The 25,614-nt window shown below is 37.2% G+C and overlaps 1 protein-coding gene across 4 annotated transcripts in view; it reads left to right on the top strand.

Annotated features, from left to right (window-relative positions):
- Positions 1 to 8,551, top strand: part of IQCB1 (IQ motif containing B1) — a 56,948-nt gene extending 48,397 nt beyond the window's left edge. For all 4 annotated transcript variants that reach the window (XM_032334841.1, XM_032334842.1, XM_032334852.1 and 1 more), the window contains 2 exons: positions 6,962 to 7,118; positions 7,959 to 8,551. In XM_032334841.1, coding sequence (XP_032190732.1) covers positions 6,962 to 7,118; positions 7,959 to 8,188 — 387 coding nt within the window. In that variant the 3' untranslated portion in view covers positions 8,189 to 8,551. The remainder of the gene's footprint in view (positions 1 to 6,961; positions 7,119 to 7,958) is intronic.
- The last annotated feature ends 17,063 nt before the right edge of the window (positions 8,552 to 25,614 follow it).

Below are 25,614 nucleotides of genomic sequence, written 5' to 3'. Positions count from 1 at the left end.
GATATGGGGCTCGATCCCAGGATTCCGGGATCATGACCTGAGCCAAAGGCAGAGGCTTTAACCCACTGAGCCACCCAGGCGCCCCTAAACTTCATTTTCAAAAATAGTTGATTTTAGTTTGGTCCTTGTTGGAAACAAAAATAATAGCAATTTTTAATGGTGTTTGTAACATATAAAAATACAAACTTCATTTTCAAAAATAGTTGGTTTTAGTTTGGTTGTTGTTGGAAACAAAAATAATAGCAATGTTTAATGGTGTTTGTAACATATTTAGCTACAATAGTATAAAAGCCAGAGGGAGAGAAATTAGATGTGTACTATAGAAACATTTTTTTCTATATATGAAGTGAGATGATACTACTTGAAAATAGATTGATAAGTTAAAAATGTGTACTATGAATCCTAAAGCTACCAATATAATTAAAAAACAAAAAAGTTACAGGTAATAAAACTATAAATGAGATGAAATTGAATAATAAAATATAATTGATTAATCAAAGAGAAGGCAGAAAAGAGGAAATCTAAGGAAAGTGATGGGGAAAATGAAAAACAAATATGACCATTGATGGGACCATTATCAATAATTATAATAAATGTAAGTGGTCTGAATACCCTCAATTAAAAAGCAGAGATTGTCAGATTAAATAAAAAAGTTAAGACTTGATTATGTGTTGACTATAAGAAGCACACTTTAAATATGAAGAAATATAAAGAGTAGAACAAAATGTACAAACATAAGTGAAAAGAATTCTGGAATGACTATTTTAATATCAAAGTAGATGTCATACCACTATTAGCAGACTGTTACCAGAAGTAGAGAAAACAATTTCTGATAAACGATAAAGAGTTCAATCAAAAGGACATAATCGTAAATGTTTATGCACCTAATAACAGAACTTTAAAATACATGAAGACAACATGGATGAACCTCGAAGGCATTATGCTAAGGGAAATAAACCAGACACAAAAGAACAAATATTGTATGATTCTACTTAGATGAGGTACCTAGAATAGAAACTGAAAACAGAATGGTGGTTTTCAGGAGCTTGGGGTGGGAGAATGGGGAGTTAGTGTTTAAATGGTATGGAACTTCAGTTTGGAAAGATGAAAAATTTTTGGAGATGATCATTGTAATGGTTGCACACAATGTGAATGTATTTAATGTCACTGAACCATACACTTAAGAATGGTTAACATGACGTATATATATTTTGTCACAATGAAATACATGAAGCAACAATTGATAGAATTATGATAAAAGAGAAAACACAGTTATAGTTGGAGATTCCAATACCCATCTCTCAACAGCTTATGCAATAAGTAGGCAGAAAAGCAACAAGAATGTAGTAGACTTGCACGACACTATTAAACATCTTGACCAGACTGACATTTTTAGAACTCTCCATGGAATAACAACAAAATAAGCATTTTTCTCATGTGCACACAGAATATTTATCAAGGTAGACCATGTTCAGTGCTATAAAACAAGTCAATAAACTAAAAAAAGACTGATATCGTACAAATAAGTTCTCTGACCGTAATGAAATTAAGTTTAAAATTAATTACAGAAAGATCTCTAGATATATCGTCCCCAAATATTTGGAAACTAAACAGCATACTTCTAAATAACTAAAGGATCAAAGAAGAAATAAAAGGAGAAATTAAAAAGTATTTCAAACTGAATAGAAGCACATTTCAGAACTTGTGGATTTCCCTAAAGCAGTATTTGGAGGGAAATTTATGTTGCTGAACATCTATATTAAAAGAAGGCTCAAATCAAAGACCTCAGGTGATAAGTAATTAGTAAAAGAACAAGTTAAACCCAAAGTAAATAGAAGAAAGGAAATAATAAAGATTAGAGTAAAATTAACAAAATAGGAAATAAAGACAATAGAAAAAAATGAGTAAAACTTAGCTATTTAAGAGGATCAATAAAATTGATAAACCTGTAGCCAGACTAATCAGGAGAAAGAAGAGATACAAACTATCACTGTCAGGGATAAGAATGGTGACTTCCTTGTAGACACTACAGATGTTCAAGGATAATAAGGGAATATTATAATAACTTTATATGCCAATAAACTTGATACATCTCATGAAATAAATTCCTTTAAAGATAGAATTACCTAAGCTTACCCAAGAAAAAAGAGATAAAATGAATAGCCCTGTATCTACAAAGGTAACAAGTTGTTAAAAACCTCTCCTCAGGAAAAACTCCAGGACTAGATTGCTTCTATGGTGAATTTAAGGAGGAAATAATGCCAATTTTATATAAAATCTATCAAATTGAAGGAGAGGAGATACTTCTCAGCTCATTTTATAAGACCAGCCTTACTCTGACCCCATAACCAGAAACATGACAAGCAAAGAATTTCAGAATAATATTTTTCATGCATAGATGAAAGAATTTTAAACAAAATTACAGTAAGTTGAATTAGTAATATATTAAAAAGTTAATACATCATGGGTTTATCTCAGGGATACAGAACTATTTTAACCTTTGAAAATCAATTAATGTAATTCACCATATCAACAGACTAAGAAAAACAATATCATGTAAATACATGCAAATAAATCTCAGCAAAGTAGGAATAGAAGGAAACTTCCTCCATGTCAAAAAAATATCTACAGCTGACAATGATGAAAGACTGGATCCTTCTTTCCTAAAATCAGGAACAAGACAGGATATCATCCAGTACAATCAAAATCCCAGCAGGTTTTTTTTTTTCCTGTCTTTTTTTTATTATTATTAACATATAATGTATTACTTATTTCAGGGGTACAGGTCTGTGGTTCATCACTCTTACACAACACAGAGCACCCACTATAACACATACCCTCCCCAGTGTCTATCACCCAGCCACCCCACCCCTTCACCCTCCTCCACTCCAGCAACCCTCAGTTTCCTGAGATTAAGAGTCTCTTATGCTTTGTCTTCCTCTCTGGTTTTGTCTTATTTCATCTTTTTCTCATTTCCCCTATGATCCTCTGCCTTGTTTCTCAAATTCCACATATCAGTGAGATCACATGATAATTGTCTTTCTCTGATTGATTTATTTTGCTTAGCATAATACCCTCTGTTCCATCCATGTCATTGCAAATGGCAAGGTTTCATTTTTTGGTGGCTGCATAATATTCAGTTGTATATATATACACCACATCTTCTTTATCCATTCATCTGTTGAGGGACATCTGGGTTCTTTCCATAGTTTGGCTATTGTGGACATTGCCGCTATAAACATTGGGTTGCAGGTGCCCCTTTGGATTACTACATTTATATCTTTGGGGTAAATACCCAGCAGTTTGTTTTTTGTTCTGTTTTGTTTTGTTTTAGTAGAAATTGACACAGTATAAAATTTGTATGGAAATGCAAAGGACCTAGAAAAGGTAAAATGATTACAAAAAAGAACAAAATTGAAGGCTACTGCTACCTGATTTCATTAGCTAAACAGCTATAGTAGGCAAAACAGTGATACTGATGTGAAGATTTAAAAAAATATATCAATGAAACAAAATCCAATCCAAATGTAAACCCACATACATGGCCAACTGATTATTGACAGAGGTACACAGTTAATGTGTGGAGAAACTGGATATCCATATGTTAAAAAAAATGAACTTGGATCTCCATATTGCATTATATATAAAACTTAAAATGGATCATGGACTTCAATGGCAAATCTAAAATTATATAAAACTTTTAGAAGAAAACATTAGAGAAACATCATGACCTTTGATTGGGCAGAAATAAAATACAACAATAGCATAATCTATAAATTTTAGAAGAAAACATTAGAGAAACATCATGGCCTTTGGGCAGAAATTAAATATAACAATAGCATAATCTATAAATGAAAATTGATAAATTGGATTTCATCAAAATTTTAAACTTCAAAAGACACTGTAATACAATTTAAAGAAATATTGGGGAAAATATATTTGCCAAGCATGTATCTAGTAAAGAACTAGAATCCAGAATATAGAACACATTCTCAAAACTCAGCAATAAGAAAATAAAGCAAAGCAATTTTTTTAATGAGTAAAAGATTTGAACAGATGCTTCACCGAAAGATGTGGCAAATACGTGAAAAGATACATCATTGGTCAATAAAGGAAATAAAAACTTAAACCACAGTAAGAACCTTCTCCAGCTGTTAAGATGTCTAAAAAGTTGGCCATATCAAAGGTTGGCAAGTGTGTGGAGGAACTATAGTTCTCTTATATACTGCTGATGGGAATGTAAAATAGTGCAACCCCTTTGGAAACAGTTTGACAGCTTCTTAAAAAGTTAAGCATATATCTGTCACGTGTTTCAGTCTTAAGTATTTATCTGAAATACATGTCCATCTAAGCATTTGTACATGAATGCTAGCCAAAAACTAGAAATAACCCAAGCATCCATCAAAAGATAGATAAGTTGTGGTATATCCATGCAATGGAATACTAACCCACAATATAAAGGAATGAATCACTGATAAACACAGCAACATAGATGAATCTCAAGGTAATTATGCTACATGAAAGAAACCAGGCAATATATACTTGTATTATTCAATTTATATGAACTATAAGAATGTAAACTAATCTTTAGAGTAACAGAAAGTCAGTGGTTGTTTGGAGATGGGAGAATGAGGACTGAAGGATTATAAAAGGACAGTGAGACTTCTGGTGGTGGTAGATGTTCATTATCCTGATTGTGGCAATTGCACAAATGTTTACATAGGTCAAAGCTTATCAAGTTGTACAGTTTTGATAATTATAGTTTATTCTGTTTCAGTTTTACCTCAATAAAGCTATATGTTAAAATTTTTTATTTAACCTAAATGTGGGGAGAAGGGCCTTTTCCCCAACAAATGGATCATTGGTTTCTAAGGTCTATAGAGAAGATGGTATTGCTTTAGAAATGTTAGAGTTTTAAATCTAATCCCTTTTATAAAAATAACATACTCAGGCCACACACATGTACATCAAGAAATTCTGAATCAGTAAGTTTGGTGTGGCCTCATGTTCTGTTCTTTGAATTTATTTATTTTAATTGTAAAATATATAAAACATAAAAATTACTATTTTAATCATTTTAAGTGTGTAGTTCACTGGACTTTAATTCATTTACATTGGTGTGCAACCATCACCACCATTCATCTTCAAAACGTTTTTCACTTTGCAAAACTGAAATTCATACCCATTAACCACTAATTTCCCATTCTTCCCGCCCATCAACTGTAGGAAACTGCTGTTCTCCTTTCTGTATTTATAAATTAGACTATGCTGAGTATCTCATATGAGTGAAATCAGACATTATTTATCCTTTTATGACTGACATTTCATTTAGTCTGATGTCCTCAAGGTTCATCCACATCGTATGTTAGAATTTTTTAAGTTTGGATAATAACTCCATTGTAAGTATATACACCATTTTGTTTATCCATTCATCTACTGATGGACACTTGGGTTGCTTCCACCTTTTGGCTGTTGTGAATAATATTGCCTTGAATATGGATGTACAAATATCTATTCATGTCACTGTTCAAATTTTGGGGGCCATATACCAAGAAGTGGAATTGCAAAATCATATAGTAATTCTATTTCCGGTTTTTTGAGGAGCCTCCATACTATTTTCCAAAGCACTGAACCACTTTACTTTCCCACAAGCAGCACACAGGGGTTCTAATTTCTCCACCTCCTCGCCTTTTGTTATTTTCACATCCTAAGGGGTGTGTAGTGTTATATCATTGTGAATGGATTTGTATTTCCCTAATGATTAGTGATTTTGAGCATCTTTTATTAGCCTTTTGAGTATCTTCTTTTTTAATTTACATTCAACCTAGTTTACATATAGTATATTACCTTCTTCGGAGAAATGTCCATTAAAGTTCCTTTTTTTTTAAATCAGGTTGTTTGGGTTTTTTGATTACTGAGTTTTAGGAGTTATCTATATATTCTGGATATTAATCTTTTTCAGATATGGGATTTGCAAAGATTTTCTCCCATTGTGTGTTATCCTTTTACTCTGTTCACAGTATCCTTTTTTTTTTTCACAGTATCCTTTGCTGCACAGAATTTTTTAAATTTTTAATGTAGTTCAATTTGTCTGTTTTCCTTTTGTTGTATCTGTGCCTTCATTGTCATATTCAAGAAATGGCCAAACCTATTGTCATGAAGCTTTTCTCTTATCTTTTCTTCTAAGAGTTTTATAGTTTTATCTTTTACATTTAGGTCTTTGAGCTCTCTCTTTTTTAAATGCATTATTTATGATTTTGATGCATTCTCCTGTTTAAAAAAGTACTGCTTTAGTCATCCTCAGGTGCTACTGTTTAAGATTCTGTGGCTGAAAAGTAAGATGTTAGCTGGAATGGGACTCCGTCCCAGACCAGAGCCATGGAATATTTGAGAAGCTGTGATGCCAGAAGCTTTATCAGTTTCAGAGTTAAAATTTTCTTATTTTTGTCTAAATTAATTTCCCATTAAAGTAACTGTGTGGCCAAAGGACTATGGTCCTTTGGCTATTCTGTCCCTTGTTCTCTGAAACCAGAAGCAATCATAACATTATGGTTTAAATAAGTTCAGGAGTGGGGGTGAGATAAAAAGTAACATAGCCTGTCAGGTGGGTTCTGAAACAAGAGATTGGCCTTGTTACTCCTGTTCCAGGCCAGTATCTTTACTGAACCATTTGTAGCTTTCACTATGATCTCTCAGTCTTAACTCTTCTCCCAGAATTCCAGTGTGTGAGGAGGTGAGGTGTAGGATCATATCAGGAAGAAACTACCCCCTGAATTTTCATGTAAATCTGCTTTTTAAAGGCTATTTAATGCTTGCACAAGAGTACAACGTAGAAATCAATTGTGAGATTCAATGGATAGGGTGAGAGACAGCTAAGCATTCTTGGATCTCAACTAAATAGTTGGGCAAAACATATGTGTGTTTGTGTGCTCTGTGATAATTTTTTTGTCTTTGTTCCCAGAGCTCTCAGATGTCAGATGTGACCAGCAGAGAGCTCCATTCCCAAGCTCAAGAACAACTGCAACACTACCTTATGGGCAGGGCCCTAGAAGAGAGAGCCCAGCAGCACAGGGAGGCTCTGATGGCTCAGATCAGCACCAACATTGAACAGTTAATGAGTATGTGGTCATTCCATTTTTGTTTCCTAAAATGAACAACCTGTGGAAGATTTTGTGGCATCCAAAATCTTCAGAAGGAAAATATCATTTAATGGTTTATTAGCTGATCTCTTGTCTTCAGAAATTTCTAGATCCAGAACGCAGATTTTCAAATAACGCAGATTTCATAACCTTTTGACTGCTTCTCCCAGCCTTGCTGTCCTTCATAGGTATCAACTCAGACAGCAGTAAAGATGTTGAGCCCTACTAGCCAGATTCTGTTGTGTAGTCTTAAAAGCTTTTGATCATATTTTAGAAGTAGATGATGACAGTAGTTACTGTGCCATTTTATAATTTTCGCAAAAGTTAATCTGCTCCTCACAACCACAGGTACATTTAGGGAGAGATCTCATCCATGAAGCCACAGTGCTTCAGTCCACCTGTGAAACACTTTCAGTATATATGGAGGCGAGAAGGCCAGAGTCCTCTATTTAGTAATGGTACTAAATAATGGTAATTTCAAATTTTGTATTTTTCAGTAGATAGGTGGCTGTAACTGAGCTTCCCATATATGCAGTGGGGTTCTGCTATATGTTAAAAATTCATGTTCTTTAAATTATCTGAAAAAAAAAACTACATATTTTTAAATTTTCTTTTAAGCACATTATGGGGGGTGCACAGTTGCTGCCAGCCACACCTACAACTTGTGAATAGTCAAATGCTATCTATAGCTAGCAATGATAATAGATTCCGAGTTGAAACCCTGTCCCTGCCTACTATAGCAGAGTTCCAATTCTATAGTTTCCTACATGTATGGTACAGAGCTCTTCTACTCACCTTTTTATTTTCTGTTCACTACAGAGGCACCAAGTCTGAAGGAAGCAGAAGGGAAAGAACCTGAGCTCTTCCTCAGTAGATCCAGGCCTGTGGCAGCCAAGGCCAAGCAGGCCCATCTCACCACTCTGAAGCATATACAAGCACCTTGGTGGAAGAAGCTTGGGGAAGAAGCAGGAGATGAGATTGATGTCCCAAAGGATGAGTTTAGTATAGAATTAGGAACTTTATTCATTGGTGGAACCAAACCCCCTTAGGGAGCTACCCAGAGAAATGACACAAATCCTTTATCACAGGAGATTATATTGGTTCTGCCTCTGGCATACTAATAGACTAGAACTATCCTAACTCGTGGTTTTCCAGAGAATCCTCTCCAAATAAGATTTGCAGGCAGTAAGCAAAGAGTTGTCTTCTACCACTATTTCAGTTCTCTTTTTCTTTTTCTACATGACCATTCCTGGCCACACATACAAATTAGTGTGGCTTTTATTGTGGAACTAACCTCAGCGTGGCATTCTATTGCTTATATGAAATGGGGTATTTGTTTTGTTTTTGCTGTTTTCCTACTAAAGTTGTTTTCTAAATAAATATTTTCAAACAATTATTTTCAAAAACTTGTCAGGGTTACTTCAACTTTTCATATTTGTTACTGGAATTCATATTGTTCTACTAATATAAGAAGGGTTCTCTGGGCCTTTATTAAGGGGAGAGAAGGAAAAGAAGGGTACTTCACTATTTCCCATCAAACAGTGGTTGAACTCATTGTATATCTTCTTATTTATAAAAGAACTACATTTTTTTTAAAAACCTAGGATTCAGCACAAGAAAAAAGTCCTTCAGATAAAATTCTGTTAACTGTGAGAATTATATAACTCATTGGTTCCCTTTGTTTTATCTCCTATAAATCTCAAAGCTAAATATAATGCTTAAGTTCTGTTATGATTCTAGGTACCTACATACTTATTTGGTTCCAACCTAATACTTTCTGATTTTTCCTTTTTATCTTTAATTTTTTTTTTTTAAGATTTTATTTATTTATTTGACAGAGAGAGAGATAGCAAGAGAGGGAACACAAGCAGGAGAAGCAGGAGAGGAAGAAATAGGCTTCCTAATGAGAAGGGAGCCCAATTCTGGGCTCAATCCCAGGACCGTGGGATCATGATTCGAGCCAAAGGCAGATGCTTAACCAAGTGAGCCACCCAGGTGCTCCATCTTTAATTGTGTTTTAATACCAAAAGTTGCTGCCTTTTTTTTTTTTTTCAGAAGCTACTTTTATTTGTGTTTGTAACAATGTGGATTTTAAGTTAAATACAATTAACAAATCATGGACTCAATACCATAAGGAACCTGGAGGGTACTTTTTTTAATAAATGAGTGAAAGTACCAGTATTTCTGGATGGAAAGACCAAGTAGTATAATGTCCAGTCCTTCAAAATTAAGTTTAGTAAAATTCTAGTTAGTATCCTAATGTAGTTATTATTAATAGTTGGGAAAGAAATGTCTATAATTCATCTCTGATAATCAGATGGAAGTTCTGGTTTCACTGAGAATGTAGAAAGCTATGTGACAGTGTTGTTCCCATGTTAAAAAAAAATGCCAGATAATCTACAAAAATAATTTTTCCTCAGCCTGTCTCATAGTTGAGGCCTCAAAACAGCCAAGTAAATTGAGATGGAACTCAGTATCTGTGAAATGAAATCTTTTTTTTTTTTTTTAAGATTTTATTTATTTATTTGTCAGAGAGAGCATAAGCAAGGGAGCAGCAGGCGGAGGAAGAAGAAAAAGCAGGCTCCTCACTGAGCAAGGAGCTCGATGTGGGACTTGATCCCAGGACCCTGGGATCATGACCTGAGCCAAAGGCAACCGCTTAACCACCTGAGTCACTCAGATGTCTCAGCTATTTCATCTTTAGTAGAGCACAGGAGACAAAGGTAGCTGGATAAGAAACCAGTTAAGCAGGGTAGCGGGGCTGAAGAGACACCATTTGAGGTGCTGGCAAATGTGATAGGCTGGTACTGGGTGACATGATCGAAGTCCTGCCTGCTTTCCCAAACCCTTCTCTTAAAAGCCTTAGGCCCCTAGAGCAGGGCAGTAAGCCCTCTTAACCTCAAGGCCCAGAGAAAATTACACTGCATTTAAGGAAGAAAGAGAAATAAAAACTGTCTGTTTCTGATCATGGAATAGGAAACACTCTAGCCACAGACACATGCTACAGGAGGGATGGAAACAAAATTCCTCTCCTGAAAGAGTGACAAGAAATCATCATAGTCCCAGAAATCCTACACAATAAAAAGCAGATGTCTGCTAATGCTGGGGAGGAAACTTGCCTGCCAAAGACCACCACAGATAATGACTGCCATGGGGTAGAAGAATAGGAATCCTGACAAAGCCCCACCTTCAATCACAGGAAGAAGAAATCTGCTTAAGATTTAAGCTAGATCAAGACAATACAATACCCATGTCCCAAAAATTAGCCTAGCACCAAATAGTAAGTGTTTATTATTTGGTAATAAGAATGGCAGTTTATCACCAGCATGGAGAGAAACCTCTGTGGCAAAGGCATATAGGGATAGCTAAAAGTAGAGGGCGGAGTTAGAACACTGAAAAACCTTCAAGCTTCCCAGATCCCACTCTAAACACAAGGTAACAGCAATTTAAAAAATAATTAAATAATTAAACAAAAATATTTTAAAAAGCAATTAAAAAATAATTTTAAGTCTGTGGTATATTGAAGATAAAAAAAAAAAAAAAGGCTGGTTCCTGCAGGTGACCATGTGGTTACACTGGTGGGGTAGTTGGGTGAGGGAAATGGTGCCTGCCAGCTGGTTTGTTCTTGGCTAAGTTCCTCAGTAAAGTCTGAGATCAATAAGTATCTCCCATGTGCCCCGGAGTGTTTTTCAAAGGCTGTTTCTATGCTATATCCCCATGGGCTGTTTTAAAGGTGGGGACTCCGCTTTCTATCGCCCTCTGGGCTCTCCCAGAAGGGAGCTGATTTCTTAATGGTCCAGGCTTTATGTCTCCCTGGTTGTAAGAACTCCTGAAATTCAGCCTTTCTAATTTTTAAAGCCAAGTGCTATGAGGATTTTCTTCCTTGCACAGACTCCTCGGTGTGATAGTCTGTTTTTTACCTTCTGTGTACCCATAGTTCCCTTCCTCCTGTGGTGGACCCACTGGGTTTAGCTCTCCATCATAACTCCACCCTTCCTACCCACTTTGATGTGGCCTCTTCTCTATATTTAGTTGTGGAGTTTGTTCTGCCAGCCTTTGGGTTATTTTCTGGGTTATTTACATTAATATGAATAGTATTACTTAGTTGTATTTGTGGGACAAGGCAAGTTTAGGGTCCTCCTACTCCACCATCTTCCTCAGAAGTCTAATATTCTGAGTTCTTACAGTGGTTTCATTAAATAGGGTGATTGTCTGAATCATTGACCAGGTGACTGAAATTCATCTCCAGCCCTCCCTCACCTCCTAAAAGGTTGGGAGGTCAGGCTGATATGTGGCTCAAAGCCTCAACCCTCTAATCACATAGTTGATCTTTCTGACATGATTTGCCCCCTATTCTGAGTCTTTAGCATAAACTCATGTGTGGTCCAGTGGCCTAACAGAAAACAAAATGCTTCTATCACTCAGGAAATTACAAGGGTTTAGAAGCCCCACCCCACAACATGGGGCAAAGAGTAAACAAATTCCTCATTATAAAACATCCCCACACTTACTGTCTGATCTAAGAAGAGTTGTACTCTTATCCAGGCATAAGTAGTATCTACCTTAGTCTTTTCTATTTTATGCATGTCTGACATTAAATCAAAAATTGGGGCACACAAAAAAACTAGGGTAGAAAATAACCTTTTTATAAGAGATAAAGATTCAGAGATGACTTAAACATTGGAAATCACAGACCTCAAAAACTACTGTTAATATGTTAAAAGATATAACTCAAAAGTTGACAATATCCATAGATGGGGAGATTCACAGAGTTAGAAATGATTTTAAAAAGAAAGATCAGTGAAATGCTAGAAAAAGGACAGTATTAGCAGTTAAGAATTCCTTTGAGAAGTTCATTAGCAGACCAGAACTGAGCAAAGAAAAGAGGAATTTGACAATGGATCAATAGTAAATTTCCAAACAGAAACAAGACAAAAGAAAAAGAATAAAGAAGGGGTTGGGGAAGGAAGAGAAGAGAGCCTTCAAGAAACGTGAAACAATATCAAATACTATGACATAGATAACTAGAGTACCAGGAATAAAGAGAAATAAGGCAGAAATAGTTGAAGTAAAAATGGCCAAGAATTTTTTTCAAATTAATGAAACTACAGATCCAATCCCAGAGATCTCAAGCAGGATAAATAACAGGAAATTATATAACAATTTTAAAACACACTTCACATTGCTTCAAATCAAAAATAGAGAGAAAATCATGAAAACAGAAAAAAAAAATACAGAAGAAAGAAAAATGATGTGCCAAGGAACAAATTTAAGACTTTCAAAAACTTATCAAAAATCGTGTAAGCCAGAATACAATGGAATAACATCTTTAGAATGCTGAAAGAAAAAATTATCAACTGAGGATTCCATATACATCAAGAATATCTTTCAAAAATGGAAGGCAAAGTAAAGATTTTTCTTTCCAGAAAAACAAAGCTGATTATATTCATTGGCACTGGACCTATACTATAAGAAATGCTAAAGGAAGTTCTTCAGACAGAAGGAATAAGATATAAAATAGAAATTAGATCTCAAAGAAATAAAGAATGAGGAAAATAGTAAAAATAAAAGTAAAATATAAAATGTTTAATCAGGGGCGCCTGGGTGGCTCAGTGGGTTAAGCCGCTGCCTCGGCTCAGGTCATGATCTCAGAGTCCTGGGATCGAGTCCCGCATCGGGCTCTCTGCTCAGCAGAGAGCCTGCTTCCCTCTCTCTCTCTCTGCCTGCCTCTCCATCTACTTGTGATTTCTCTCTGTCAAATAAATAAATAAAATCTTTAAAAATAATAAAATAAAATAAAATAAAATAAAATGTTTAATCAAAGTAAAATTGTCAAATTAGTAACAATGTATTTTTTAAAGATTTTTTTTATTTTATTTGAAAGAAATAGCAAAAGAGTGAGGAGGGGAGGGGCAGAGGGAGAAGCAGACTTCTGGCTGAGCAGGGAGCCTGACCTGGGGCTTGATCCCATGGACCCCAGGATCAAAAGCTAACCCAGGCACCCCAGTAACAGTGTATGCGGAGGCCAAGAAAAACAAGGCTGTACCCACCTCGAGTCTAGCCCTGACATAAGTACAGCCATCTTGACAAAGCAAAAGCTGGCACCTTGCACCCCCTCTCTACCCGCTGCCCTCCCCTCGGTAGTATATGTGAACAAATAGTTAACTTGTAGAAATCACAATCCTGCAAGACAGGAGTCTTCCTCAGTTTACAAATGTCCCAGTGCTAAATCTCACTAAAAAGGACACTTGATAGGAGGAATGTGACATTCCACCAGGAAACTCCCAACTGTCTTCATGTTAGTGCCTCTTTAGAGGGAAAAATGGCCTTGGCTTGATAATAACCAGGCCTCCAATATCTTGACAGTCTTCTTTACCCTGATAGCCCTTCTGAATATCCCCTTTGTCCTCACCCACCGCTGAGTCCACCCCTACTCTGCCTTTAAAAACTGTAATCTAGTTTGGGTCCAAGTACGTACTCCACTGCATCGGGTATACGTGGGCCCAAGCTTAAGCATGTCACCTCTAGGTCCAAGTTCCCACTCTACTGTGTCGCCTCACTTGGGCCCAAGCTTAAGCTTGTCAAATAAACCCTCGTGTGATTACATTGATGTTAGCTCCTTGGTGGTCTCTCAGACGTGAAAACTCGGGCATAACATGTATTTGTGTTGTAACTTATGTGGAAGTAAATTGTGGGATAGTAGTAGGCCAAAAAAAGTTGAAGGAAATATAATTGTTAAGGTTTTAAAATTATACATGAAGAGAGATAATATTATTTTTAGGTTGACTATGATAAGTTGTGTATATGCACTGCAAACCCTAAAGCAGCTACAGGAACAATAAAAGAAGAGGTATAACTTATAAGATAGGGCAGTTAAAATAGAATCATTAAATAACTAGCAAAGTAATAGATTTAAACCTAACTATATCAATAATATACTAAATGTAAATAAATCATCTAGGTTTTGACTTTGAGAATTTTTACCAAAAGTGTAGGTGGGAGATGAGAAATGTTTTTTAAACCTGTCTTGGCCCCTCTAAACTGGCATATTCTTTCCTTAGTTCATTATTTTCTTATATCCTAACTTTGTAGGGTATTTTTTCCTGAAAGTCTTATTTAGGTGAATTCATTTATCTAAATTCAAAAGTTTGTCAGATAAATTTTCACTCTACCAAATTTTTGCAGGTGATAGGTTTATAAATAAATAATTTTACTACTATATAATATAAGTTGCCAGTTTTCCAGTCTCCTTGCAATTTTTCCAGCCTATCCCTGCTGCCTGGTCACAAAGCTAGTGCCACATATTGTTGGTTTTTCTCATGGCAGTATCCCATATCTAGCTATCAATTTCAATGTCATTCATTACTATATCACAAACTACTCCAAAACTTAGTAATTTAAAGTAACAACCATTCCATCCAAGATCAAATGCTATATTGACTCCCCCCACCTAAAATCTGCATTTGAATAAAATCCTTAGGTAATTCATATTTACGTTAAATTTTAAGAAGTGCTGACCTAGGCTGCTTTTAAAAATTCAATTGTTGTGGCCCACCTCTAATTTAATTACCCTAGGGTGAGTACCAACCATCAGCGTTTTTAAAAAGCCCTTCAAGTGATTCTAATTTGCAGCCAGGGTTGAGAAACTACTACTTGTTGAGTTTTGGTATACAAAGAAGAATATCCACAATTTGCTGAAAGGCTATTTAAAATGTTCCTCTATTTTCTAATGACCTGAGGCTGTATTTTCTTCAAATGCTTTGAACAAAACAGCATATGACAACAGATTGAATACAGAAGCAGATATAAGAATCCAATTTCTTCTCTTAAGCCAAATTTTAAAGAGCTTTGCAAAAATGTAAAAAAGTACCCCTCTTTTCTTCAAAACTTTCATTGGGAAAACATACTTATATTCATAAAAATATTTTTATGTTAACAAAAGTATTTATTATTATACTTTTAAATGCATCATTAAATACATACTTTAATATTTTATTTAATGATATTGATATTTATATTAATAATATTTAATAATTGTTTATTCTTTTTTATTATGTTTCGATACTAATATGGTAAACATCAGGAGAAATAAATAGTAGTTTGCTGGAGCCTTCTCTTACTGGTTTTTACCGAAGCTGATTATTAAGTTTTCAGGAATCTTATTAACTAATTGTACCATAAGAATAAATTATATAGCGAAGATTCAAAGATGTTGGAGTAGTAAGCACCCGGAATCTATCCACTCACCTAGACAAAAATTACACTGGCATAATATGTGTCATGTAACTGTCTTGGAACTCCTGAGTCTATGGAAGTTTCTTAACTTCTAGGAGGAGGTCTGGAAGATAAATTGCAGTAAATTTTAGTCAATTTCAGCTCTAAGTACAAGGAGCAGCTTCCTTTCCCTCCACTTCCGCTCCCCACCCTGACACCCTGGCACTCTGGTAGGTGGCTTTACACGTTTCTGGAGCAGGTTGCATACAATTAGTCTGAGTCAGGGTGAGCAAGAAGGACCCTGTCCTCCAAATACTGGTGATCTGTGCTTTGGTCAATGATTGCTGCAGAGGTGCTGACAAAAAACAGAATGGTCATTGTTGTTGCACTTACTCCCATTGTTGCAGGTCACTCCCCCTCTGGTTGAAGTGACTTACTGGTGACTTAAAGGGTTGGCACCCCTTTTTACCCTCCTCTTATTTTTTCTTTTTCTCCTTTTGGAAGCTGGACATTAAAAACGAGGACATTCAAAAGCCAACTATGCATGAAAATGGCCCATCCACTTTATGGAAACCCTCTTGAGAGCTTATAGAATGATGCCTCGTATATTTTTTTTAGTCTCTCAACTATGCATTATGCACTTTGAAGTGCTCAATTAGTAACTGTTAAATAATGGAGTTCTCAGCATTTGGCTAAATGTCTATTACATCAGATGTTTAACCCTAAGATGCAGCTGTTTATTCAATGAATATCTTTAAGCATTTATGATATAAAAGAGGATGTGCTAAGTACAAAAGACAGGTACAGTATCTGGTAATGGAGCTTGTGTAGAGATAACATTAAACAAGTAAATGATTTAAAGTATGAGGATGATCATTTTGCAGGGAGTGATGTGAACCTGAGATCACTAACTTAGTCTTCGAGATGACCAGAAGAAGCCCCTTGAAGTGAACTGAAGAATGAACTGACCAGTTAGAGTAGAAATGCAGTATTCTAGGTAGGGGGAATATAAAAATACCAAGTATCCAACCAACTTATTATGAAGGAGGCACTCAGTAACAATTTGTTGAGTCTAGATTTATTTAGCACACATTAGGAGATCCAAGTTAAGTGCTCTGGGTGTTCATGTAATACAGTCTCAAGAATAAACAATAAGCAGAATAGAAAGATTAATAAAAATTAAATTAAAACTAAAGTAATAAATATAGAATGAGTAAGTTAGTTTCATAGAATGCCCACACAACACATAGAAGAGAGTTGGGGCAAGCTCTCTCTAGAATGTGCAACTCTCAGCACTACACAGGCATAAAGAGGAAGTCAGTATCTTAATGGAAAAGAGTCTCTCAGGGAACAGAGACTCAACACCTGTGTCCCCATGGGAGTCCTGTGAGATGTCTTATTACTGCATCTATAAATTATGCAGCCAAATCCTGCATTCATATTAATCAGTCTGTATTTCTTTTGTCCATTGGCCTAATTAAAATGTATGCAAGGAAAGTGAATGAGAAGGTTGGTAATCTTGAGGGCTGAGAGAAATAAGGCAGAAGACAAAGGCTAGGGCTACATTTCTTTCAGGGATCAGAAGGGAAGCTGTTAATTGCTGTTTATACAAAACTTCTTAATAATTTGATTTGGGTTCCAGATTGAATACACATTCCTGAACAGGGTGCTTAGTACTGTTAAGTAATAAATGGATGAAATCCATGAATTGTTAAGAAATCGCCTGGGTGGCTCAGTGGGTTAAGCCGCTGCCTTCGGCTCGGGTCGTGATCTCGGGGTCCTGGGATCGAGTCCCGCATCGGGCTCTCTGCTCGGCGGGGAGCCTGCTTCCTCCTCTCTCTCTCTCTCTGCCTGCCTCTCTGCCTACTTGTGATCTCTCTCTGTCAGAAAAAAAAAAAAATCTGATAAAAAAATCAAGGGGGAGTTTATTGAGTAGGACATACCTAGGACAATTTAGAGATAATTAAGAGGTCCATAAATTTTCTTATGATATTGCTGTATATGAAAAGCTTCACATTTATTAGTTATATCTGCAACGGTGGGGTGACTTTGTTAATCTTGGTGATGTTTTAGTGATAGAGTCCTTGGAAGTACCTAGGAAACATGTCAGAGATATCAGTTTGATATGTAACTCCAGTTCCAGTGACCTCTTGGTGTTAACATAATTCATTAAGTATAGCTGTATCCTGAGGAAATTTTATAGTATTGGGGGGTTCTCCAAAAGAGGATCCTACGACATCCACTAAAATACATGATAAGATCCTTCAAACTGATGACCTGGAGAAGTCCACGTCACAAAGCTTGCTTAGAGACCTGAAATGTATTCCTAGATCCTAGATCAAAAATAAGCCACATCCGTTCCTGCCTGGCACATGGTCTGTACTTAGGAAATATTTGTTGAATGAGTGTTGAATAAGAGCTTTGTGGTTACACCTCCTAGGAATTTTCCACACTTGATTTCAGATTCCTCATGCCCTTGGCTCTAGGTGGAGAAAAACGTCACCATTTCCCCCCCCCCCATATGACTTCCTCAAATATTTGTAAATGCTCAATAACAATTCATACAGAAATGTTATCTGACTTCTTGTGGCATGAATGCTGCTCCTCCTCCACAAAATACCTGACTTCATACCTTGGAGAGAACAAGCCCATGTTGAGACATTCCCCACCTTTTGCTTACCATGTCTTTCAAGGTTTTCTGCCTGGCACTACATATTCCCTGAAGTACCCTGTCTGCTGATTCGGTGGGGGAATACTCTTAAAGTTAAAATACTCAATCAATTCTTCAGGAGCCTGGACTATTCAGGCCTTTCCTTTGAGTCAAATAGCTCTAGTATCTCTAGATCCTGCCGACACAATGGAAGTTTTAATAGTGATTACTTCCTCAGCTGCCCAAAGAGCAGCTTCCAGCCAGACTATGGCTGGGAGACAACCTTTCCATCTCCAGGGTAAGGATGGTTGGTCTCTTTATCTCTTCTGCTCTTCCATGTGCCAGAGTTCCTGCAGGGTTCTTGCTTATTCCTGCCCACATTTAGGCAAACTGGGACTGGTTGAAGATGTTTAGCTAGAGCTGAAAGATAGACATTGGGACCTTCACCTTTGTAGGAAAAGAAACTGGCAAGCTTCTGCATCCCTCAGGCATCTCTGGTGTCTCGGAGAAGACTAGAACGAGGAACACCAGCACATTCTATACTTATAACCCTTCCAAGGCTCAACCTTCCATCCTTGTTCCTCATCTCAGAGCTCATCCAGCAGGAGGAAGGAGGCACCTGCAGCTCCACACATAGAACAGGTCCCAAATCTCAATCTCTTCCATCCTCAAAGATAGATGAGAGGCGCCTGGGTGGCTCAGTGGGTTAAAGCCTCTGCTTTGGGCTCAGGTCATGGTCTCAGGGTCCTGGGATCGAGCCCCGCATCGGGCTCTCTGCTCAGCGGGAAGCCTGCTTCTACCTCTCTCTCTGCTTGCCTCTCTCTGCCTGCCTCTCTGCCTGCTTGTGATCTCTGTCTGTCAAATAAATAAATAAAATCTTTAAAAAAAAAAAGATAGATGTTATGCAAGATTGACCTGTGGAGACCAAAGCCTGGAGTAGGAAGAGAAAATACAAATTAAGCATTGCTGAACAATCCAAGTTTTAAGGAGTACAGATGATGAAACAAAAGTCATCAGATCTGTTCTCAGTTTTCCTAAAACCAGCTCTCCCCAGGGTCTGGTGCCTTGTCAAGAGTGCCAACATTCCCAGGAGGAAAGTCAGAACAGAAGTCCTGATTCCTGTAGAGAGCCATCTCTGGTATCTGTTGCTAGGAATCAATTTGTGTGAAGTTGTGTGAAGAATGACTACTGACAAAGATATAGAGACAAATGGTCTGAAATCGATGTCATATCATACTGGCCTCCTCGGGATACCAGAACAGATCCAAAATATTTCACAGAGGAGCAATCCCACTGTCCTCAGCATAGATGGGACACCAGTTCCCATCTGCTACAGATGCAATCATCATGTACAGAGGTTCTACTAAAAAAAAAAAAAAAGAAGCATGAGCAGGAATACCTGTACTTCCCAGAGGAAACACCCATGACTTTTGATCTATGAGTGCTAAGAAATTCAGAGGAATTATCTTTTCTTGGGTTTTCAGTATGGGTGTTCAGTATATTCTGGATCTTTCTGGGGTTTTTGCTAATGTAGGGGAATGTAATCAATTTTTGCTAATGTAGAGGAAAGTTGCCCCGTGCTCTGCAGGGCAAGTATAAGCAGATATTTTCATCCAAAATTCAAATCTCATAATTTAGACTTTACTTCTCCCCTAGGGAATCCTGATTAATGAGGATTTTATTTGATGGCTGCATTTAAATATAACTCAGAGAGACCAGCTTCGTGATAGATTCATACATCATCTATCAGGAGCTGTTTCAGCTGTTGATGCAGGCTGCTGGGTGCCTCTGCCCTAAACAGCTGCAGCTGGTACTCAGCCACATTCTCTTGCTAATTAGCCTCAGTTAGAAGATCTTGGAGAGACTGCAGAAAATGTTCTAAACACTGGCTCATGTTGGCCTCTGGAAAGGCTGTTCTGGCTCTGTGGCTCTTAGTTCTAGTGGCCTTTCTTTTGGATCAGCACTTGATGGCCCACTGTGGCTTTGACCCCCTTTTTCTTCAAAGACCCCAGGAAGCTCCCTTGAAAATAGCCTGTATTCTAGCACTTTTGTGTTTGTAAATAGTAGCTTTGGCTACTATTATTTATTACTATTACTATTATTTATACTAATAAGTATAATTTCATTTCTTTTGTTTTAGATTCCACATAAAAGTGAACTCATACAGTATTTATCTTTCTCTGACTTATTTCACTTAACATGATGCCGTCTAGGTCCATTCACGTTGTCACGGATGGTGAGATCACATCTTTTTTATGATTGAGTGATATTCCATTGTATATATATGAATCATGCTAGTTTTTAAAAATTAGCTAGGAAGCATCCCATTTCTATATTCCGTGTAGATTATCTAGCATAGGAAGTATCCATTCATTGAAAATTCCAAAAGTGTTTCCCTGTGAAACTGTCTGGGCTGAAAAAGTATACTTAGTTCAAGAAAAAATTAACAACTTCTCAATATTTTCTGTATGGTAATGGGCTGTCAGGGTTTTCTACTTTTTTTAAAAGCCAAATTTGAAAATATGTGTACACACACACTTCTTTATTTTTAGTAATTTTAGGTGTATAGAAAAAATTGAACGGATATATGGTTTCATATACTTACCCCCATCTTCCCATCACCCAGCAATTTCTCTTTTTATTAACATCTTGCGTTAGTGTGGGACCTTTTTTGCAACTGATGAGCAAATATCAATACATTATTAACTAAAGTTCATTGTTTAAAGTTCACTCTTTATCTTACATAATTCTATCGATTTTGACATGGGAATGTCATGTAACCACCATGATGTAGCATACAGAATAGCTTCACTCCCTTAAAAAATCCTCCTGTGGGGGCGCCTGGGTGGCTCACTGGGTTAAGCCGCTGCCTTCAGCTCAGGTCATGATCCCAGGGTCCTGGGATCGAGTCCCACATCGGGCTCTCTGCTCAGCAGGGAGCCTGCTTCTCTCTCTCTCTCTCTCTCTCTCTCTCTCTCTCTCTGCCTGCCTCTCTGTCTACTTGTGATCTCTCTCTGTCAAATAGATAAATAAAATCTTTTAAAAAAAATCCTCCTGTGCTCCACATGTTAATTCCTTCCTGCCCCTCCAAACCCCTGGCAAACCACTGATCTTTTTAGTATCTCTAATTTTACCTTTTTAAGATTGTCATACTGTTGGATCATACAATATATAACCTTTTAAGACTGGCTTCTTTCACTTAGAAATACACATTTAAGTTTCCTCATGTCTTTTTGTGGCTTAATAGCTCATTTTTTAAAAGTTAGTGAAAGATATTCCATTGTGTGGATATACCACAGTTTATCCACTCACCTATTGAAGGACATCTTTGTTATTTCTAGGTTTGGGAAATTATAAATAGAGCTTCTGTAAACATTTATGTAAAGGTTTTTATGTAGATGTAAGTTTTCACCAATATGAGTAAATACATAGGAGCATGTTTGCTGGATAGTATGTTAAGTCTATGTTTAGCTTTATAAGGAAACTGCCAAATTGTCTTCCAAAGTACTGTACCATTTTTGCATTCCCATGAACAATTAATGAGAGCTCCTGCTGCTCCACATCCTCACCAGCATTTGATGTTGTCAGTGTTCTAAATTTTTGCATGTCTAATAAGTATGTGGTGATATCTCATTGTTATTTTAATTTGCAATTCCCTAGTGACATGATGTTCAACATCTTTTTATAGGCTTATTTTCCATCTATATATCTTCTTTGATGAGGTGGCTGTTTAGATGCTTTGTTTACTTTTTAATTGGATTGTTTTCTTAGTTATTTGTATATTTTGGATATTAGTCCTTTACTCGATAGGTGTTCCTCCTAATCTGTGGTTTGTCTTTTCATTCTCTTGGCAGAGCCTTTCAGAAGATTTTCATTTTAAACAAGTCCAACTTATCAGATCACCACCCCCCAAGACACACACACACACACACACAGCCTCCCATAGCCCATGCTTTTGGTGTTGTACCTAAAAAGTCATTGCCAAATCCAAGGTCCTATATTCTAAAATTCTTATAGCTTTACATTTTACATTTAAGTCTGTGGTCCATTTGAGTTAATTTTTGTGAAAGGTGTAAGTCTGTTTCTATATTCATTTTTTTATATGGGTGTCTAATTGTTCTAGTACCATTTTTTGAAAAGACACTTCTTCACTGAATTGCTTTTCCTCCATCAAAGCTCAGTTGACTGTATTTGCATGGGTCTATTTTGGGTTTCTCTTACCTGTTCTGTTGATGTATTCTTTCTCCATTACCACACTGTCTTGATTACTATAGATCTATAGTAAGTTGAGCTGGGAGCCCAATGTGGGACTCGATCCCGGGACTCCAGGTGTGGGTTTTATTGTTTTTGCTTTTTATTTTTTCTTAGTTTATTAGGGGATTTTCTACATATATAATCATGTTCTACAAACAAAGATAGTTTTACTTCTTCCCAATCTGTATATCTTGTCTTACATTACATAGAAATTCCCGTAAAATGTTAAATAGGAGTGGTGATAGAGGATGTACTTGCCTTGTTCCCAATCTTAGGGGGGAATTTTTTTTTTTTTTTTTAACCAGTAAGAATGATATTAGCTGTGAGTTTTTTGTAGATGTTCTCCATCAGGTTGAGGCAGTGCCCTTCTATTCCTAGTTTTCTGAAGGGTTGGTTTTTTTTTTTGGTATGAAGGGCTGTCTGTGTCAAATTTTTTCATCTACTGATATAATTGTGTGATTTTATATGTTTTTAAAATTATTGTCCCCCAGACAGGATTGTTTAAAAAATTTGTTTATGTGTGTGTGTGTGTGTGAGAGAGAGAGAGAGAGAGAGAGAAAGTGCGCGTGCGTGCGCTCCAGGGAGAAACAGACTCCACTGAGCAGGGAGCCTGATTGGGTGAGGGGGGCTTGATCCCAGTACCCTGAGATCATGATCTGAGCCAAAGGGAGACTCTTAACCAACTGAGCCACCCAGGTATCCCAATTTTATTTTTTTTGTATATACATTTATTTATCCTATGTTTCTCAAGAAATTTTTATTTCTTTCATATTTTAAGATATATTGGCATACTTATACATCAGATTCTTATGAATTTAAACATTTATTCATTTAACAATTATTTATTGAACACGTACTCTGTTGAAGATACTACCTTAGGTACGAAGAATACATTAATAAATAAGGCTGCCTGAAGGTTTTGGGATAAATTTTTATTTGGCATAAGGAAAGGTGAGAATGAGGAGGAAAAAAAGTGGAAAACAGAAGACCAAGAGGGAATTGGGTAATAGTAAATCAGAGAGGATGTGAAATTTCCTGTCCCCCAAATTGTTATCACTGAACTCTTAATTGAGGAGTGCTCACTCTGTAAGGGACAAGTAAATGAGTGATGATAGGCTTCTGTGATTTCTGTAGTCCCTAACTGCTCTAGAGTTCAGAATAATATCCAAACCCTGAAGGGGTCACTTCATGACCTACTCCTTGTCTACCTGTTCATGTTACTCATGTTGTTCTTCAAATAGTCCTGCACATGCTGCTCCATTTGCCTCCACTGCTCTGTTCTCTTTTACCTGATGGGTCAACTCCTAGTTATCTTTTATTATCTTGATCATTTTCTCAAGGCCCAAACTGCTTTCATTAAATTGCATTCTAAATGACTTCCAGTCCTTCAGTGCCCTCAGTTCAGCTCTTAAACCTCCACCCAGCATTATTATTCCTTCATATGCCTAGTGATCACTGTAATTCTCACTGAATGACCACTCTGTGCTGACCCAAGAATGAAAGGCAGGGCCTTAAGAAGACATACTTACTAGACAGACAATTTCTAATCTCCCGTAAGAAAATTTCATTCTGTTAAAACTGAAGATCTGGGGGCGCCTGGGTGGCTCAGTGGGTTAAAGCCTCTGGGTCCTGGGATCGAGCCCCATGTTGGGCTCTCTGCTCAGCAGGGAGCCTATTTCCCTCTCTCTCTGCCTCTGCCTGCCTCTCTGCCTACTTGTGGCCTCTGTCAAATGAATAAATAAATAATCTTAAAAAAAAAAACCTGGAAGATCTGTTCTAAGGCTGAATGTGGAAACAAGGAATTTGGAGAAAGACAATGTTTGTGTATGGTTCCTATTTCCTCTGAGATAAAAATTAAGTACATCTGCTGGGAATGTGAAGAGGATGTTAAAGGTTTGAGTAACTGTTGTGGGAATTGGGAGAGGAAGCTGAAAACACACCAAAGATTTGGGGGTGTGCTGAGGATGGAGTGAAATTGGAAACTGAATGTGTAGAAGTAACCATCTCCCTTATGTCAGATTTTCTCCTGCAGCATTCTGCACTCCAAATTTGGGTAGGGGCGAAGACTGGTGGTTGCACTGATCCAGGCTTTCCTGGGTGGGTACAATCAGGGATAAGAGAATACAATGTACTGATGAAGGATGGCAGCTTCGGCATTGAATAACTTCAAATCCTGGCTCTGGCCCTCATTATGTGAATTTATGCAAATTACTTAATCGTTTCAAGCCTTATTTTGTCCAGTGTAAGATGATGATAATCATACCTACTTCAAGGATTCCAAAGATACTGAGTGCTCTACTGCATACTGTTCTTGGACCTGGAGGGAGATACAGTTGAGATCAAGAGACAAAAATTCCTGTTCTGTGGAAGGAATAATTTAGTGAGGAGAGAGAAAATAAAGATAAATGAAATAAAGATGGCAAAGTGCTTAGGGAAAAAATAAGCAGAGAAAGGGTATAGTGCATACAGGGGATTGCTATGAAAGGTGAGTAGTCAGGGTAGGCCTTAGTGAGCTGATGTTTGAATCTCAAAGAGTTATGTAAACATTAGCGTGAGGATGCATATAGTGGGCTAGCAATAAATTCAAACTAATGGTCTCATTGTGAAGAGTACCTGAAGTCAAGGGAGCTGGCTTTCCCCTCTTTCCTTAGGCCTTAAGGAGAGCATGCATGATTTCGGTGACAATTACTGGAGCTTCTCACTGACTCCCATTGCAGACCTGGGACCTCAAATCTCACCTTCTGCTTAAGTCCCAGCTCAAACGTCACTCCCTCGGAGGCACTTTTCTAGTAGTATTCCCTATTCTCCCACTCGTGTCCTTAGAGACATCTCAGATTCTCTTTCATGAAGCTGCCAGGTTCTAGTCCGAGTTCTAATCTCCACGTCACCATTTATCTTTGGTGACTCCCTTTATTCCCGTTCTTATTTTTTGTCAGTAAAATGAAAAAAATCACATTAGACCACCTATTTTGGGGTTCTTGATATTTTACGATTCTAAGAGCAAAATCCATATCCCCTCTCCCTTCTAAAGCTCATTCAACAATCCTATGACACCTGGTACTCGCAGTACGGGGCTCCGCAAAAGCCCAAGCTGTAATCTAGGAGAGTCCCCACCAGCAACGCAAGGGCACTGGAGCGAACAACTTGTCCCCTTCACACTGCTTAACACCTGACCTACCGCAGAAAGCCCGCCCTCCCGGCATTTCCGGTTCTCCAGCCGATCTCCTTCCGGAACACTTGCTCACGTTTGACTCCGCCCCTCCTCCACTGTTTAGAGACCATTGGCTCTTTCTTTGAGGAAGCAGAGAATTTCCTGGCGTTGATTGGTTTCCGTCATTGTTGATGGGTTAGTTACAA

Source organism: Mustela erminea, chromosome 1, assembly GCF_009829155.1.
Source record: "Mustela erminea isolate mMusErm1 chromosome 1, mMusErm1.Pri, whole genome shotgun sequence".
NCBI classification, from domain to species: Eukaryota; Metazoa; Chordata; class Mammalia; order Carnivora; family Mustelidae; genus Mustela; species Mustela erminea.
Note: the sequence above shows the minus strand (reverse complement) of the source record. Positions and strands in the feature narration are given on the sequence as shown.